The 17928-nt window shown below is 45.5% G+C and overlaps 1 protein-coding gene across 1 annotated transcript; it reads right to left on the bottom strand.

Moving 5' to 3' along the window:
* Nucleotides 1-281: 281 nt before the first annotated feature.
* Nucleotides 282-14075, bottom strand: LOC309848934 (uncharacterized protein; the record flags this gene model as incomplete). The annotated part of the gene is made up of 4 exons (XM_082700948.1): nucleotides 282-676; nucleotides 5734-5834; nucleotides 10738-10884; nucleotides 14070-14075. 4 exons carry the CDS (start codon nucleotides 14073-14075, stop codon nucleotides 493-495), a joined length of 438 nt encoding a protein of 145 aa, XP_082557074.1. The 3' UTR covers nucleotides 282-492.
* Nucleotides 14076-17928: the final 3853 nt, after the last annotated feature.

Below are 17928 nucleotides of genomic sequence, written 5' to 3'. Positions count from 1 at the left end.
CCAAGGGCGGGGACCTCTTCTCCGAAGTCTTGGAATCTCTGCCTTGCAGTCAGCAAAGTGGTGTATGAGGAATCTGAGAAACATACAGCAGGAAAGAGCCTGAGCTGACCAAGACAGGAAGCTTGGGTAATTATTTGAAATGTCTGAAGTCATCAGAGGGCTTAAAAAATGTCATGCCAGCCCTTGAGGGGCAGAAATCAGAACTCAGGGCAGAAAGCAGAGAGCGAGAGCAGAAAGGAAATGAAGACGAATTTGGGAGAGGTCCTGCGGAATCAGGTCAAGTTCTGGGGGAAGAAGGAGCAAAGGCATAAGATGTGGTGAGCGCTAATTAACGCAGTTGAAGAGAACAGTGCTGAGCAGTAAATGCAGGCAGAGCGAGGAGCCCCCTCCCAGGCTGGCCCAAAGTAAAAAACAAAAGCCATCTCTCCACCATGGGACTCCTTGCTGATGAACCTGCAAACTTCCCGGCCTCCCTTCTCCATTCTTGGCTTTCTAGATGAGGACTGTGACGGCAGAGGGGCGGGCCTCCCCAAGATGGATTAGCCCTAGAATGTGCTCCTGGCTCCTGTTGAGGCCACTGCCCCTTCCTGACATCCTTTTCCTCGGTGCATGGCTGGTGATGTTCATCTGGGAGCAGGAAATGATGGCACGCTGGTGCTGTTCTGCAGCTAGTCTTCTAAAGAGAAAAACAAAAGAAGGCAAGAAAACAAGCTGGATGGTTAGATTCTGAAAGCCTTTAAAGGCTGGCTGTTAACCGAGGCAAGAAAGGAAAGGTGGAGGCTGGCCATTCGGCTTCCCCGGAATGGGGGTGGGTGGGAATTCATCTCAGGCTAGTTTATGTGTATTGTGGACTTCAGAGTGACTTTGCAGGTTGAGTGGGAGATTCCAACCCAGGAGCAAAAGGAACACCTTGCAAACTCTCACCTGTATAACATTTTTTGAAAAGGGAACACCACTATGGGAGAATGTGGGAGAGCAGGCAAAGGGGACAGGACCACCCACGAATCTCTCACCATCCAGAGCAAATGAGGGCTTCTTCCCCCTCCCCGAGAATCAGCCCGTTAAACATTCACCAGTACTCTGCTGTGTATAAACAAGATCCAGGAGGAACCAGTTAACCTGCTAGAGTGAACAGAGTTTGGCACAAAAGTGTGGGCAGATAAGCAGATAAGGTTAATTGTATTATGAATCCCTTCATTAATGAAAGCCCAGTGGGACGCTCCTGAACGTGACTCAGCAATTAACACCATTTACCGTTTATCCTTGGAAGCCAGAGAAATGGCTTTTATTATTTTTTTCTTTTGTCTTTTTTTCCCCCCTAAAATGGAGGCCTTCAGTTGCAGAACTCCTCGTTTACAGGTTACGTGTGCCTGACGGGCATGAAAAGTCAAGTGAAGAGTCTGGTGTGAGAATTCAGCGTGTTGCGTGTAGCTGGTGGCCGCAGATACTGTGGGGGAGGTCAAGGCTGAGGAGGGGCGGTCCTAGAAATGTGGGCTGGAGGCTGGTGTTTTCAACCCAAACCTGGATTCCATCCCTCTCCCTTACACCTTAGAACAGTTTTCCTTCAGTAATCCTGTGTCCCAGAAGTACTGTTGAGGCCCGAGGGCGGTGAGTTTAACTGCATGGTATGCTTGAGAGATGGGATCATTATGGAGTTTGGGGATCGTTCTCCACACATTCCAGAAACTGCAAGACTTGAGGTCCAACCAGCTTTTTCAGCTGAAAGACCATGACCCGGCTTCCCAGAGTCCTGTGTCCATAAAATTCAGCCAGGTGCGATCCGTAGGGTCCATTCCGGTAATGTCAAAGGGGTCACATGGTGTGATGGGGTGCAGAGCTGAGAGTCAGAAGACTGAGGTTCAAGGCAAACTAATCTCTGGTGCAGAAATCGGAAGGGCCTTGAGGGTTTTCTGGGAAAGGGCCCGAGGGGATTTTCTGGTGATAAAAATGTTTTGTTTTGAAGTAGGCTCCACACCCAGCACAGAACCCAACCTGTGGCTTGAACTTACGACCCTGAGCTGAAATCAACAGTTGAACACTTAACTGTGCCACTGAGGCGCCATTGAGATGTTCTGTATCTTTTTTGGGAGGTCGTTACATGCATATACATCTGTCAAAATTCAGCAAACAACAACGATGATCTGCACCGGTTGTTGAATGTAAATTATACAGCAGTTTTTAAAAGGTCAGGTTCAAGAGCTGGCCCTCTTCCTTTCTGTGCAGACAAGTCCATCTCTCTGAGCCTTGGTTTCCTCCCTGAAAAATAGAAGGACCACTTACACCTGCGCCATGAGTGATCACATATATTATTAAATGAGACCACGTGAGTTAAATATGCTTTGTAAATGACAAAGTGCCGTGTACACAGTGACTTGTTCTGCTTTTCCTCCAGCTGCCTTCCAGAGCGAATTACTGAGCTGGTACAAATCTGTGGGCTCTGCCCTGCAACTTCACTTGGAGATTAGTGTTTATCTGTCTATTTTAAGGAGACTCTGGAGGTATCCAAATGCTTCAGAAAAGCAAATGGAATATGGATTTGCCGGGGAGAGGAGGGTGGGCTGCAAAGGGAACAGCTGGGGAGAAAGCCATCCATCCAGCTGGGCAGCAAGGCGAGCCGGGTGCCGAGAGGGAGTCGCTGAATGCCTGCGAGAGAGTCGTGACCAGGAAAAGCAGCGTGAGTAAAAAAAAAAAAATCACATCTTGCCAAACAAACTGGGTCACATTCGTGATGGAGTTAGTCACTGAGCAGAGCCAGGAGAGTGTTTTCAGGGGGGAAAAAAAGCATGTTTGGGGGACCATGGTGACTCAGCTGAAGAGGCAAAGGCCACTTGGGCCTCCTGGCCTGGTGGGGTCGTTAAGAGAGAGGGTCCTTCTGTGGCCCCTGCAGAGTGCCTTGTGGTATTTTGGGTTTGAACTTGATCTTGACTCCTTAAAGGCAATCCCCAACGACCTTTACATTGGGATCAAGAGCAAGCACACATTTTAAAATGGAAAAATCTTAGCGAGAAGCCAAGTTAAACTGAGACCGGAAGAGAGTGGTAGCCATTGCGGAGTTCACCCCCCCCACCGGAATTCGAGTGGGAAGTGACAACTGTCCGAACACAGCCGAGCTCCTGAGTGATTACACTGGCAGAGTCTTTCAATGTAGCAACTTTAAAGTCAGTGCAAAGAGCAAATGCCCTTTGGCAACAAAAACCTAGAAGATGATTGAACCATGCCGAGATGAAATTTAAAATTGTCGGCCACTAAAATAAAGTTAGAATAGGGAAAGATGTAGCAGGAAGAAACAATCTACAAGACAAATCTGATGTGTGAAATTTTGATTTGATCCTCATTATAAAATTTTTGGTGCTTTCTGCTAGATGGCTCTGCCAAGAAATGTGATATGTTGAAAAAGAAGAGGAAATGTACTCTAGATGCTGAGGCTATAAAAGGCTGTTTAAAGTGATAGGAATCAGTCGAGGTTCTCCCCATGACCAAGGTTATAAAATTAGGATCTTAGAGCTACCAAATCTGGGTGAGGGAAAAAAAAAACCCTCCAGTAAAAGCCATATCTAAATTTATCTTAATATAACTTACATTTTCCCACAATGTTTGTCTTTTCTCTGGGCATGTCGGATTCCTTATGCTGTTAATTCCCTCCCGAAGAGCTGTCCCTGCTGGAGCCAGGAGGGGAAAGTGGGGTGAGGAGGCAACGGTGAGGATGCAGGGGAGGGGGTCTTTCCTACAACCTCTGAGTAGGAAAGAGAGTGCAGTGAGACGGGGATGCTAGCATGTGGGGTGGGCATCACTGTGTTGATGTCCGGTGCTCAGGATGCTGAAGGACACCTGGCTGGGAGCAGCCTTCCCCACCTAGGTCTTTGCCTCACTGGTAATCGGATGCCTTCAACCTGCGCCTCAACATTCGGGTGATTCCATGATTCCATTTCTAGCTGTATCACTCTTAATGAGTAGGTGGCGTCTTCTGATTGCTTCTTTGCCCCTTTCCTCCCATATTCTTGGCAACAGTTGGACACACATCTTTCTCTCCTGAGTCCCCATGGGCTGTGAATCACAAAGGAATCTCATTATCTCTCCCCAGCTTCAGAGGGAGGTTTGGGTTTGAACCTCGGGCGGTGACTTATCGGCCATCTGGAAAACCTCCATGAGTGCTGAGTTTCCAGAGAGGTGGCGTGGAGCAAGTAGCCAACACACAGGGGCTATAATTAGCTGCTTCACATTTTTGCCAAAGACTGGTGGTAAAATAGCCAAATCAACATGCAGTTATCTTTTGATAGAAGGGAACAAGTAAGAGAGATCAGAGGGTCCTCAAAGGCTGTGTTTTTGTCCCAGAGCAACTTCCCCAGTACAAAATGAGCTGCCCTTGTGTGTGAGAGCGTGATCTAATATGAAATGTATATGTGGTCTTCAAGCCTGGTTCTTGGAACAGAGTCTTCTTAAACCCTTGGAATTTCTTGAATGATAGGAGTGCCAGGAGCTTCTTTTGTTATTCATAACAAGCCCCTTTCAACCACACCTGAGCTTACAGCTAATGAAGTGACTTCATGGCTTCTGGCTGGGGGCTGTTTGCCGGAAGGAACCAACTCTGTGATAAAATGATTGGAACTTTCAGCTCAATCCCCGGACCTGGGAGGGGAGAGGTACTAGAGGTGGAAGTAATCGCCAATGGCCAATGATTTAATCAGTCATCCTTAGTAATGCAACCCTTCATAAACAACGGTGTTCAGAGAGCTTCCTGGTCAGTGTACACATCAGAGTGCGGGCGGGTGGCACACCCAGGGTGTAGAAGACTCACAACCCTGGCCTCCTTCCATTCAATACCCTGCTCTATGCATCACTTCCATTTGACTGTTCATTTGTATCCTTTATAATGCCTTTCACAATAAACCTGAGTTCTGTGAGCTGTTACAGAAAATTCTTGAAACTGAGAAGGGAGTTGCAGGAACCTCTCAACTCTACAGCCACTGGGAGGGCCCCAGGATGTGCCATTGGTTGCTGACGTGGGGACAGCTTTATGGGACTGAACCCTGAGGTTGGGAGCTCCATAGTAATTCCGGAGAAACAGTGTTAGAATTAAATCATAGAACACCTAGTTGGTGTCTGGAGAAGTGGAGAGCTGTTTGGTGTGGGGGAAGAACCAAACTCACTTAGTGTCAGAGTGTCCTGAATGCAAACAGCCTATGGAACAGATTTAGGAGTCTGTGAGGCCCACAGTGAGGCCCCCACCAGGACTGGGGCAGAACAAGGTAAATTCTGATGGTGTCTGAGTTTTTTGGTGACAAGCAGTTGAAAGAGATTCTGGTGCACTTACTTGGAAGAGGACTTTGGAAAGGTCTGGAGTAATGGTGGAGGCTGAGGAGCCCGGCCTCAGGAAGAAAGAAGGCTGTTAGCAAGAATGAATGGACAGACTCTCTGTTCCCCCATCAGAACTTCTAAGCTGCAGTGTTTTCTCTCCTTCTCTCAAAGACTCCAAACCCTAGGAACCAGTCTGCATGGCCCAGATTGGGTTCTAAGCGCCAGTATCCTCCCAGTAGGAGGGGCTCAGGGAGAATCTTTGACAGGCCCTCAAGACTTCTCAGAATGGGGGGAGGGTAAATTCCCTAAAGGAAATCAGGGTGCTTTTATAAAAACCCCCAAAGTGGAAAGGCCTGTATAACAGGCCAAAGCAAAGATCTCTGGCATGTCCACTGTTATAACAAAGTGTAGAAAAACAAGGAAATGATTCCATCTTACCCTTCCCTGGCCAGGATCAGGCCCAGTTCTGGGAAGCACGCTGTCGGAGGCCTTTGACTGCTTGGGAGGTGTTCAAAAAGAGCAATTAAGACAGTGAACATCTGGAAAACATGACACATAAGAAATGGTTGGAAGACGAGGGGAAGGAACCCAAGGAGGAGAAGACGGACTGCGCCTCTACTGGCTGTTCTGGAAGGTCTGGAATGAAGAAGAAGAAAAATTTTGTATTTGGAGGCTCCAAAAGGAAGAACTAAAACCAATAAGAGAAGATATTTCAGTTCTGTGTCTATAGGAAAGAGCTTCTAAAAAAATCAACTGCTGGAAATTAAATGAGTGGACATAAGGCAGGGAACTTGCCATCCCTGAGAAACCATGGATCTTTAATTAGCAAGAGTAGTAAGTACACTCCCCGTCACATTACAACACACCAGTGTGTCATGGCCCTACTTTTGTGGACCCCGACCTATGGCTGTCAACAAAACAGCACTCTGGCGACCTCTGCTAAAGAGTGCTTTTCCATATGTGGTGTTCTGGATGTGTCCAGTGGGAGTGATGATGGATAGAAAGGACAAGAAGGAGCTCCTCCAAGTATCTTTTCTAACCACTTGCTTGAGGGCCACAGGTACAAACGTACCATGGGGAGCCCTTAACTTAGAGAACTGCTTCACTCAAGGATGTCTTTTGCCATGTGTTGCATTAATGTGCATCCTTCGTGGATCTCCCAATGCCAATGTCAAGCCAACATCATGCTTTACCATTGACCAGTATGCAACAAAATTATGTTGAGTCTCTTGGGCCATTCCTATTACTAGAAAGCCACCCTGTCGGTGTTGGAAGGAATTTTGTGGTCAATGAGTTTACAATGCTTGAATATATCCAGTGGTGTCCTTGACAAGTTGATTTGTAACCTGGTCCTGATTTTTTTCAGACACTTACAACCTCATAAACGAGCACACACTTTGGACAGTCTTGGTTGACAAAATCCCTCCTTACTTTGGGGTAAAATCAACCCTCTATGTGGCTCTATCTATCAAAATTGAAAATGCACAGAGCCTTTGACCAGCAATTCCACTTTTAACAATATCTATATTGTTTATCTATCCCTCTATCTATAAATATATATAACATATATTACAATAACTGTATCTATAGATATAGTCCCTGGGCTCAAAGACGTGTGTGCGAAGATATTCACTACAGCAAAGGGCTGGAGGTCATTTAAATGTTTAACCAGGGGACTGATTAAACAAATTATGGAGTATCTGTTCTGTGGAATATCAGGCAGCTGTTAAAAAAATTCAACTATTTTCACGTACTGACAGGGAAGTCTTTACATGGACTCTTCTGCCCCGGCCCTGTGGATTTGTGAAAAAAAGAATGTGGCTCAGTAATGTGTATCAGGTTTATAGAATCAAAAAAAAAGGATACACACGTATGTATATTTAGGTTTTATCTGGAAAGATACTGGCAACTGTGCTTGCCTCTGGGAAAGAAAACTGTGAGACTGGGTCTCCAGTAGACATGAGAATTTTACGTGCATATATTTATGAATATACCTAGGTATGTTTATATGTATATATACATCTCTTTCACTGTCTCTCTCTACCCAACCCCCTTTTTCTTTCGAAATTTTTTGCCCTATAAATACATCATTTAAAAAACGTCTTTAAAAATATGTCTTCTGGGATGCCTGTGTGGCTCAGTCATTGGGCATCTGCCTTTGGCTGGGCTCATGATCCCAGGATCCTGGGACTGAGCCCCACATTGGGCTCACTACTCGGTGGGAAGCCTGCTTCTCCCTCTTCTTCTCCCCCTGCTTGTGTTCTCTCTCATGCTGTGTCTCTCTCTCAAATTAATAAAATCTTTTAAAAAATATGTCTTCTTAGGCAGCAAAAACAAAAATAGACAAATGAGACTACATCCAGCTTAAAATCTTCTTTGCATCAAAGGAAACAATCAACATAGTGGAAAGGCAACCTACGGAATGGGAGAAAATATTGGCAAATCATATATATGATAAGGGGTTAATAACCAGAACATATAAACGAATGTCTATAAATCAACAACAAAACCCCCAAATAACCCGATTAAAAAATGGGCAAAGGACCCAAATAGGCTATTTTCCAAAGAAGATATTCAGGTGGCCACAAGCATATAAAAACGTGTTCAATATCACTAATCATCAAAAATATGTAGGTCAAAATTACCATGAGCCATCACCTCATGCCCATTAGAATGACCACTATCCAAAGAAAAGAAAAGAACAATTGTTGGCAAGGATGCAGAAAAATTGGAACTCTCGTGCACTGTTGGTATGAATGTAAAACGGCACAGCCATATGGAAAACAGTATGGAAGTTCCTTAAAAAATTAAAAATAAAATTACCATATGATCTAGCAATCCCACTTTCTGGGTATGTATCCAAAAGAATTCAAAGCAGGATTTCAGAGAGAGAGTTGTACATCTATGTTCATTAGACCTTCATTCACAATAACCAACAGGGGGTAATTACCCACATGTCAATGAATAAATGAAATGAATGAAATGTGATATATGCACATAATGAAATATTATGCAGCCTTAAAAGAGAAGGAAATCCTGTCACATGCTACAACGTGGGTGGATGTGAGCATATTATGCTTGGTGAAAGAAGTCACAAAAGGACAGACACGGTGTGATTCTACTCATGTGAAGTGAGTAGGGAGCCTGGTATGGGACTTGATCCCAGGACCCCAAGATCATGACCTGAGCTCCCCAGGTGCTCCGGAAATTTGTGTTTAGTGGGTATAGAGTTTCAGTTCTGCGAGATGAAAAGGCTCTAGAGATCTGTCGTATAACAGTGTGAATATATTTAACAGTACTGAATTGTACACTTGAAAATGATAAAGATGGCTTAAAATAATCTGACCTCTTAAATCCTAGCACAGGACCTCCTGGTTCTACCTCTTAAAGCTGTGCAAAATACTTTAGTTTTTTTCCCACTACAGCAGGCCTTTCCGGACTTCTTCCAGGGCCTCTTAAACTGATGGATGGCCTCTCCTACAGGTTAAACCAGTGCTTCTTTACACCTGTTGCGCCCCTGGTCATCTGGTCTTACCCCTTCCTCCGGCGGATCCAGAACCTCCAGCTAAGCTAGCAGGATTGTGCGGTTTGATGCAACGAAGCCCGCACACTTGGGAAGGAGGCCTCACAGACATGCACCCCTGCCCCGGGGAGACGCTGTCCTAAGCACCCAGTGGGAGCATAGTGGCTATCTGGTGACAATATCTCAGAGTGGGTTATCTGGGGAGGGAAGGACCTCACGTGGGTGTGGACCAGGAGGGAACCAAGGTTGAGTGTGCAGAGGCAAGCTTTGCCAAGTGGGTATTGCCCTGACTTTACTGCACGAGTGTCCCCTATATGCGGTCACGCATTTGCTGGAATAAAAGAGAAAACCAGTGCCGCTTAAACTCACATGGCTCCTTTATATACTTTTTAAGGCCTTTTGCAGCTGGATTAAATTTGTTACTCATGGCAACTCTTTGAGGTAGGCAGGCAGTAAGTATTTTTCTCATTTCAGGAAGAGATGACAGCCAGAGGGATTAAGGATTTACTCTGCATCCTTCCTGGGCTGACCCTTTCCACTCTGCAGCCTGCCTTTGATTTCATCTAAAAACAAACCAAACAAGCAAAACAGAAACAAAAGCCAAAGAGACTATTTGCTCCATTGTCCCGAGTCTTACAATTTTGAGAGATGAGAATGTTTTCTAAAGAGATAGATGCAACAGAATGGACTGCTTCCAGATTATGATGCAGTCTGAGGAGTGCCGAAGGCTTGTTTGTGGGGGAAGTGGCCCTTCTTTGATTGCATTAGTGACACCTGAACTTGCCTCTCCTTCAGCTTCCTACCTCCAGGGGAAACACAAGTCTCCTCCCCACAGCTCTATAAAGGGAGCCAGAACATCCTTGGGGCCAGGGGTCTGTGCCCAGGGCCAGACCAGCGGCCTACGGGATCCCTCTCCTGCAGGGGTTGGAAACCCGGAAGGAAGAGGGAAAGAGGGCCTCTGGCAGCCAGGATTGAAGAATGTGGATATTCAGAAGCCTCCAGCAAGCTGGGGGTGTGCACATCACCCAGGCCCTGGCTGTTTCTCAGCACACATGGCCCTCAGGCTGCACGTCTGCCTATAGTAACTTTATTTCCCCCCTTTAGGATGCTCTCCCTAGCCATTTTAACCTAATTTCATCAGGATAAACAAGTTAGGGAAGTAAAAGGAAGAGGCACGGAGGAAAATTTCCTTGCAGTCTGGAACACCAGGGTCCCCCAGGGAATGAGGAAAGGGCTTCTCCTCTTGCACACAGAAAAAAAAGACATTCGGCTGCCAGCGACACTCCCTTGGTGTTCTAACAAAATCTGGGCGAGGGAGCGAACGAGGCAGGGAGAGGAAGGTGGAGGGGCTTCGGCAGGAAGTCAGCTTACTGGCCTCTCACGGATGGATCCGGGGGCAGGGAGTGATATTTAAAATATTTAACAAGCGGGTCTGGCCAATCAGAGCCTCATCTCCAGAGCCAGCTCCTGGAGGCCCTCTGCTGGGCTGCGGGACGGCGGGGAGGTGTGGGGGGGACCCAGGGGAGGGGCGGGGGCTGTGGCTGTTTACCCACCAGTGCGGACTTGTTCCCATCCATACACGAGGCTCCGAGCTGCCCGCGGGCGGTGGGGGTTGGGCGGGCTCGGAGCGGGGACGGGGTGGGGGGGTGATGGGGGGGATGGGGGGAGGGTCCTGGGAGCCTCTCCCACCGGCCTGCGCCCCCTAAGTGCTTAGTCCCACGGGCAGCCCCCTCCCCCCGAGGGGGGCAGAACTGTAGATGAGAGTTCGCTCTCGTGCAGAGTCACGTGGTGCCCGACCATCCCGGGGGTGCAGGCGGACGCCCGTCTGCCCGAGGACGTTCCCGGGGAGGTCTGACACCCGAAGTGCCAGCGCATCTCGCTTTGCCAGGACGAGGCTTGCTTTCTCCGGGCTTTCTCACCCTCTGCTGCCAGGGGGCTGGAACGCGCCGGCGGAACGGATGCCTCGTCTCCTCGGGAATCCGGGGCTCTTCCTCTGTAAAGAGCGGGGTGGCCGGGTGGGGGCGGGGGGAGGGGGCGGCTAGGCTTCCAGAACCGCCGACAGATGTCTGTGGGAAAGGGTTTCCACACCTGCCAAACCGCCAGCTTCCTTTCTCATTCTAGAGAGCTCGGGGTAACACGAGCGTTTGAAAAACGTGTCTTGTGCGCCGCGGTTTCTACTTTCCCCCCAGGCCGGCTGTCTCATCTCCTGAGAATGAAGAATCCGGCGGCCGAGTTGCCCAAAGAAGCACCCAAAACCAAGGTGCGCTCCTCCACCCCCCACCGGGAGCCCGGGCCACTGAAGACCAGCCCGGATCACGAGAGTGAGGGGACGCCTTGGAGCCTTTGTCCTGAAAGGGAGACCATAAAGATCCCTTTGGATTGTAACAGTCTGAAAACTTCTGCCCCCGGGAGGCTTGAAGTAGAGAGCTTCGTTTTATTACTTTTATTCTATACATATTATTTTCCCTTTCAATACGTACATATATAATCTGAAGAATTTAAGCAGTCACATGTTTACAGGACTTCCAAAGAAATCACAACACAGTAGCCTTCTGGCCTGTTCTTTTTTTTTTTTTCTTTTTTTTAATTAAAAAAAAAATTTTTTTTTTTTAATTTATTTGTTTGAGAGAGAGAGAGAGCACAAGCATTGGAGCAGCAGGCAGAGGGAGAAGAAGATGCGGGTTCCCCACCAATCAGGGATCCAGATGCGGGACTCCGTCTCAGGACTCTAGGATCATGACCCAAGCAGATGCTTATCCCACTGAGCCACCCAGGCGCCCTGGCCTGTCCATTCCTATCTCTAGTTACTGATTCGCGGCTATCTATGAGTTTAGTTGTACTCCGGCTGCTTGCAGCGATTACTCTGGATAATATAGTTTTAGAACTCACTTACTGACATTGCTGTGGAAGAGTTAGGGTGAGGGTTTTGCTCTTCCCACCCCCACCCCCCATACAGCTACTGACACTCCTCCCTCACTTTGGGACAGAGGTTCTATATTTCTTCCCATCTTAGCTACCACCCATTATAGGATGAAGCATTTAAAAAAAATTTTTTTTAAGATTTTATTTATTTATTTGACAGAGTGAGAAGTCACAAGTAGGCAGAGAGGCAAGCGGGGGATGGGGTGGGCACAGGGGGTGGGGGGCAGGCTTCCTGCTGACCTCAATCCCAGGACCCTGAGATCATGACCTGAGCTGGAAGCAGAGGCTTAACCCACTGAGCCACCCAGGCACTCCAGGATGTAGCATTATTGATGAATCACCACAAAAGAAAGAAAGTGCTTTCAAGTACACTATGATTCAACGCTTTCTTATTCATGCTGACTACAAGATTCAGTTTGATTTTCAAGGTGTTAAAATGTGAAAAATATGTACATCGTAGAATATTATGAATTAGGGGACCTCGAAGTTTCTGATTAAATCACTGTTCAGTATTTGCATTATTTTAACTATGTGACTATCGTTCACAGTGTACTATAACCATATGTCTGCTCTGGGACATCTTTGTCCCCTTGGAGCCAGTGATTGCCTTGTCTACTTAATTGTGTAATTTTGGAGGGATATTAATGAGTAATTGATCCCCAAGCTCTCCCAAGTGTAGTGGACACATTGGTAATGTCTTGGTGAGCTGTCTTCCTTCTCTAAACTCAGCATTGGTTCCACCAGGCCCACTCTACTTAGCAATCTCAGAGCCTCCCTTCAGGATCATCCTGGGCTTTCTCTTGCCTTCTTTTCTACATTGCATCCCCTATTATCTGGAGCTCCTGTCTTCTTTCTTGGTTGGTTCTTTGATGGAGCACATCTCCAATAGCTTCCCGAGAAAGGCCTATGGCAGGTAAATGGTGGGAGAGCTTGTAAATGTCTTTATGCCGCTCTTGCCCTTGATAGCTTGTCTGGATATATTATTCGACCTTGGAAAGATTTTTTCTTCATGTTAGAGGCTTTCCTCTAATGTCAGGCCATTTTCTACTGCACTGAAGGGCTGTGTGCATGGGTGAAGCTTGTTGACCAGTGGGCTCCCTGTCCGTGTTTCTGCAGTGATCTGGATATCCCACTGGGGTCCTGCTGGGTCAGTCTCTGGAAGTCTTTTCTCTTGGAATAGTCCGCTTCCCTACAACTGAATCATCTGTTTTTCTGCCTGTGGGGTATACGCCTCGTTGCCAGTGTTCTGGGAGCCAAGAGGGTGAAGGGGACTGTGGGATCCTGCCATCCAAAATGCAGACTCATTGAATCCCATTTCAGTCATGTGTCACATGCTAGCTCTCAGTTGTGCCCACTGCCCGGATGATCTCTGATCCACCCTTTTCTCCCAGGGCTAGGCAGGGACGGTGGCCTGGGTGCACAGGTACAGGAAGGAATGTGGGGAGTCTCTTTGCTTCTTGCACAAATTTCAGCACACCTGCACCAGTGCTCTGCACAGAGGGAATCAATTTCAGTTTCTAAGGTTCTGTGGTGTAGCTGGCTTGCTTCTCGCAGCCTTCCTTTTCTGTGGGCTAGGTTTTGGCTTTACCTTCTCTGCTAAATTAATTACATCTTATTCATCTGCTTTTTTTTAGTTTCCAGAATATTGTTGACATTTTTCGTTTGCTGTTGTTTTCGTTCCTGTCTTTGCTTTGTCCTTATGGGTCTAGACAGGGTGTGCTAGTAAATGTTTGGCAACTGGCTCTTGGGGGAAGGGGAGCGCCTGATTTGTAGCAGTCCAGTTTCTGTGGTATAAATACTCCTACTGTGGCTAATTTCAAGCTACTGAAAGGACATCACTGAACATGCAGATGGGAAGAAATGCAAAGTGGCACATTATTATATAATACAGCTCTTCCTTGGCTTACAATGGGGTTACAGCCTGATAAATCCATTGTAAGTTGAAAATACTGTAAGTTGAAAATATATTTAAGACACCTAACCTCCTGATCCTCATAGCTTAGCCTTGCCTACCTGAAATGTGCTCTTCTAGTAGCCTACAGTGGGCAAAATCATTGAACACAGGGCCAATTTTATAATAAAATGTTGAATATATCATGTAATTTATTGAATACTGTACTGAAAGTGAAAATCAGCGTGGTCGTTCTGAGGACAGAATAGTTGTCAGCGGGTGGGTTGTTGACCCTCATTCTCACATGGTTGACTGAAAGCTTCAGCTGCCACCCAGCACCACAGAGAGGATCTTACTGCCGGCATATCACTCCCCAGGAAGAGATCACAATTCAGAATTTGAAGTCTGGCTTCTATTAAACGAGAATTGCTTTCGTACCGTCATGAAGTCAAAAAGTCTTCAAACAAAACATCCGAAGTCGGGGACTACATTTCCTCCATGGAGCTACAATGGCCATAAATGGACCTCATTTGAAAATGTAATTGTCAAATTATTGTAAATGATAAGTTTTGAGAATTTATGAGCTTTGTTTTTAATATACTTCTAAAAAATGGCAGGGGCATATAATTTAGTTTTTAAAATGGCTGTATTTAATAGCTAGTTCAAAAAACTCCTAAAAATTTCACAGTTTTCACATGACCCTACCAGCCCAGCCCTGGTATACCACTGGGGTAATGCCTTTTTAAAGATTTAATTGTCATTTCAGTACAGTATTAAAAATCTGTTTTTCCATTTACCTCTCTACAGTATGTAATTTCCTTTCCTCCTATTTTGGGGTTCCCCCCAGTTTCATTGAGATATGATTGACAAATGATTCGTGTAATATTGGCACAATGGTCATCCATCCAGAATTTACATTATCCAACCGTACCTTCCATCTGTGGTGAAGAGAGAATGACGCCCCAGTGGAATGAGATGGTACTTGATCTGAGGATAAAAAGAAGAGCGAAAATAAAACAAGGTGATGGTAGGTCTGTGGTACCCATGTGTGGTGCTCATAAGGAAGTGATATCAACACGATGAGGCATGAGGTCTCACTAGGAGAAGGCAGTAACTGGGCCAACCTTTCTGTTCTAATTTCAGTTTTGAAGAAGACCATTTAGGCTATATTTCTTGGCAGCTCTTTAAAGTAAAGCCAACCCACTTCTTACGCCAAACACACATGGCCATGAAGGGCCCATGTAGTAATGTGAGTGCTTGCCCAGAGCTTCATTAGCGGAGCTCAAAGCAGCTTACCAACAGCTCCTCATTAAGTCCCTCCACACCCCAGGGTGGGAATAGAAGGGGAATATCATTATCCCCATTTTACAGATGGAAGAAACAAAAGCAAATCCACAACTGCTAAAACTAGATTGTCATAGCAACAGGATTTGGGCCCTGATTTATATTTTCTGCCTCTATCTAACCAGATGAGGGTACAATTGTATTAGGTGAGATATCATGGAGGTTCCTTTAAGTCCTAAATTAAGTGTTTCTGGTTTCAGCCGTTGCTGACCCTCCCACACCTTCCTGAATGTGTGGTTTTATAGTATGTTATGTTCATTATTTGACACAACTCCAGTCTGGCTGTAGGAATCAGAGAGTGTTGGCAAGCATAGAAGACCAGATATTGTGGTTTGGTCTCCATGTTGAGCTGATCACAGAACATTAATGATTGCCAAAATAGGCAATAGACTTTTGAGCCGGATACAGAATTTAGTACTTTATATGCACTATCTCATGCGAATTATTTTAATCTTCACAGCAACAATTTGTGGTTGGTGTTAATAATATCCCTGTTTTACAGATGAGGAAGTGAAGCTTAGGGAATCAAGTAAACACAGCTGACCTCTTGGCTATAATGATTGGTGTAGAGAGGGACCCGTCACCTGACAGAGTCCTAATGTGGGACATTCCTCACAGGACCTCACAGAACCCTTTCTTCTCTGGCCATAGAGTCTTTTGACTGTGAACTCAGTGAGGTGGGCTCCCATGTCTATTGTTGTGTGAAGAAAGCTCTCTGTAGGAGAGAATGAATCCAAAAATACAGAAGAGCAGAGACAAAGATGGGGAGAAAGAATTCTGATGGCATTCAAATCCTTGCCTCCCAGTCCCTGCATCCTTATCTATGCTAATATGAGTTAAGCTTTTGTCACTTGGCCACTGGGAGAGTCCTGACCCATATAGTGTTTACCTGTCATGTTAACATAGACTTTACCATATTAACCTGTATAGGATACCACCGGGTCCCTCGGACTTTTCCAGAACTTTAAGAAGTCTTCTTCACCATTATAAATCTTCTACTTCTAGAAACATTTTGTAACTAATACATAAGATTCTTCTCTGTTATTTCTTACGTGGCTCAAGCCTCCTGATGTGGACATCTTAGAGTTGGTATGCATTACTTGGTCCTCTGATATCAGGGCAGAAGAATAGTCATGGTACCAACGGTACAAACAACACAATAGCACCACTGGCCCCACCTGTGGGTCCCCAGACTGCACAATTTCACAGGTCAGATATTTTTTTTGTTTTTGTTTTTGGGTTTTTTGTTTGTTTGTTTGTTTGTTTTTGATGGGGCAGGGATGGGGGAAACATCAGAGAGTTGCTGAATTTTACTTTGCCAAACTGGGGCCAGTAGGCTTAAATGTATCCTCCAACTCTTAATGCATTTATTTGCTAACAAAGGTAGTAAATACTCAGCTGTAAGCCCTGAGAGTATACAGCAATCTTACATTCGAGTCACTAAAAGACTCTCAATGGCCACACTAATTCTTCTAAAAATTCTACCTTTCATTTTACTTGATACCTTTGATCATGGTCTAGAATTTGGGGATTGGCATATGGAGATTGTAACTTTTGTTGGAAATAAGAGATGGAAAAGGAGGTGAAGAGGAAGCCATGGCAGAAGATGTGAATGTGGGGCAGCCTTGGGGCAAGTGTGTGGGATGAGGCAGGAAAGAGGCACAGCCTGTCCTGCAGGGAGCAGCAGCCCAGGATTGAAGGCATATGTGAGGCCTGAAGCAGGTGAGGGTGACCTTGAGGCTTTCTAACCCTGATGTTAGGCCTTGAGGGACTGAAATCCCCCTCACTTCCCTGTAACTGAGTAGTAAGCTATATTGGGCCAACCCTGTTCCTGTAGGATTATAACCAGAGCAAGACTCTGGTTATAATAACTAATAATCAATAACCAAAAACAAAAACAAAAACAAAAAAAACAAAAAAGGCCCCTACCCGGTAGCTATTGAGACCGCTACCAACTGTGAGTGTGCTTGGGATAGAATCTCCAGCCACAGTCGAGCCCTCAGATGACTGCGGTCCTTGCTTGACTGCCATCTCATGAGTGATCTGAGTCAGAAGCTCCCAGATCCATGATTCACAGAAACTGTGAGGTCACACGTGTTTGCTTTTTTAAGCTAATGAGTCTGAGGGTAGCTTGTCACACAGCAATAGGTAACTAACATGGGAAGGGCAGGTGGTGTCTCTTCCTTGCTATCCTTACTTCCCCCCACCCCATTACTTCTGCAGGGAGAAGTGTCCCAGTCTCTGGTAGAGAGGTTGAGTCACCTTCACTTCTTTGGCTGGACTGGGGGTACTGTTATTTTGAATGAGATATTGAAGGGGATTTCCCTTACATTCAGCATCATACATTTCTAATCCCTTGGCTATTTCCTTGATATTTGCATGTATGGACGATGAAACACACATAGAATCTAGAGGATGATGCAGACACTTCTTTTTGTCCTTGTCCCAGCTGGATGGAGTAGGGAAAAATTTTTTGTATAGATGCAGCTTCAGAAAGTGGTCTAAATAAGAAAAAAAGGTCCACCTTTTTTTTTTTTTTTTTAAATTACAAAAGCAATAATATCTGTAGTGTAAAAAATAAAAAGGCAAAATCATTAAACACTTTCTGGGTAGAAATACTACTAACAACTGGAGTGTTTCTATAGCTATTTTTATCAATCTATTTCACATAAATAGGTAATATAGTAAGTTCCATTTTTGTGACTTGTTTCTTCATTAGGTATATTATGAGCCTGAGTTTGTGTCATTAATGTATTATATCATGCACAATTATAATTTTATTTATTTATTTATTTATTTATTAAAAAAATTTTTAAGGAATCTCTACATCCAGTGTGGGGCTCAAACTTACAACCCCCAGATCAAGAGTTGCACAATCTATTGACTGAGCCATTGAGGCACCCCACATCTGATTATAATTCTAAATGGCTGCATAGTACCCTATTATACAGAT

Source organism: Mustela nivalis, assembly GCF_964662115.1.
Source record: "Mustela nivalis genome assembly, chromosome: 15".
Lineage (NCBI taxonomy): Eukaryota > Metazoa > Chordata > Mammalia > Carnivora > Mustelidae > Mustela > Mustela nivalis.
This window is presented reverse-complemented; position numbering and strand designations above follow the sequence as displayed.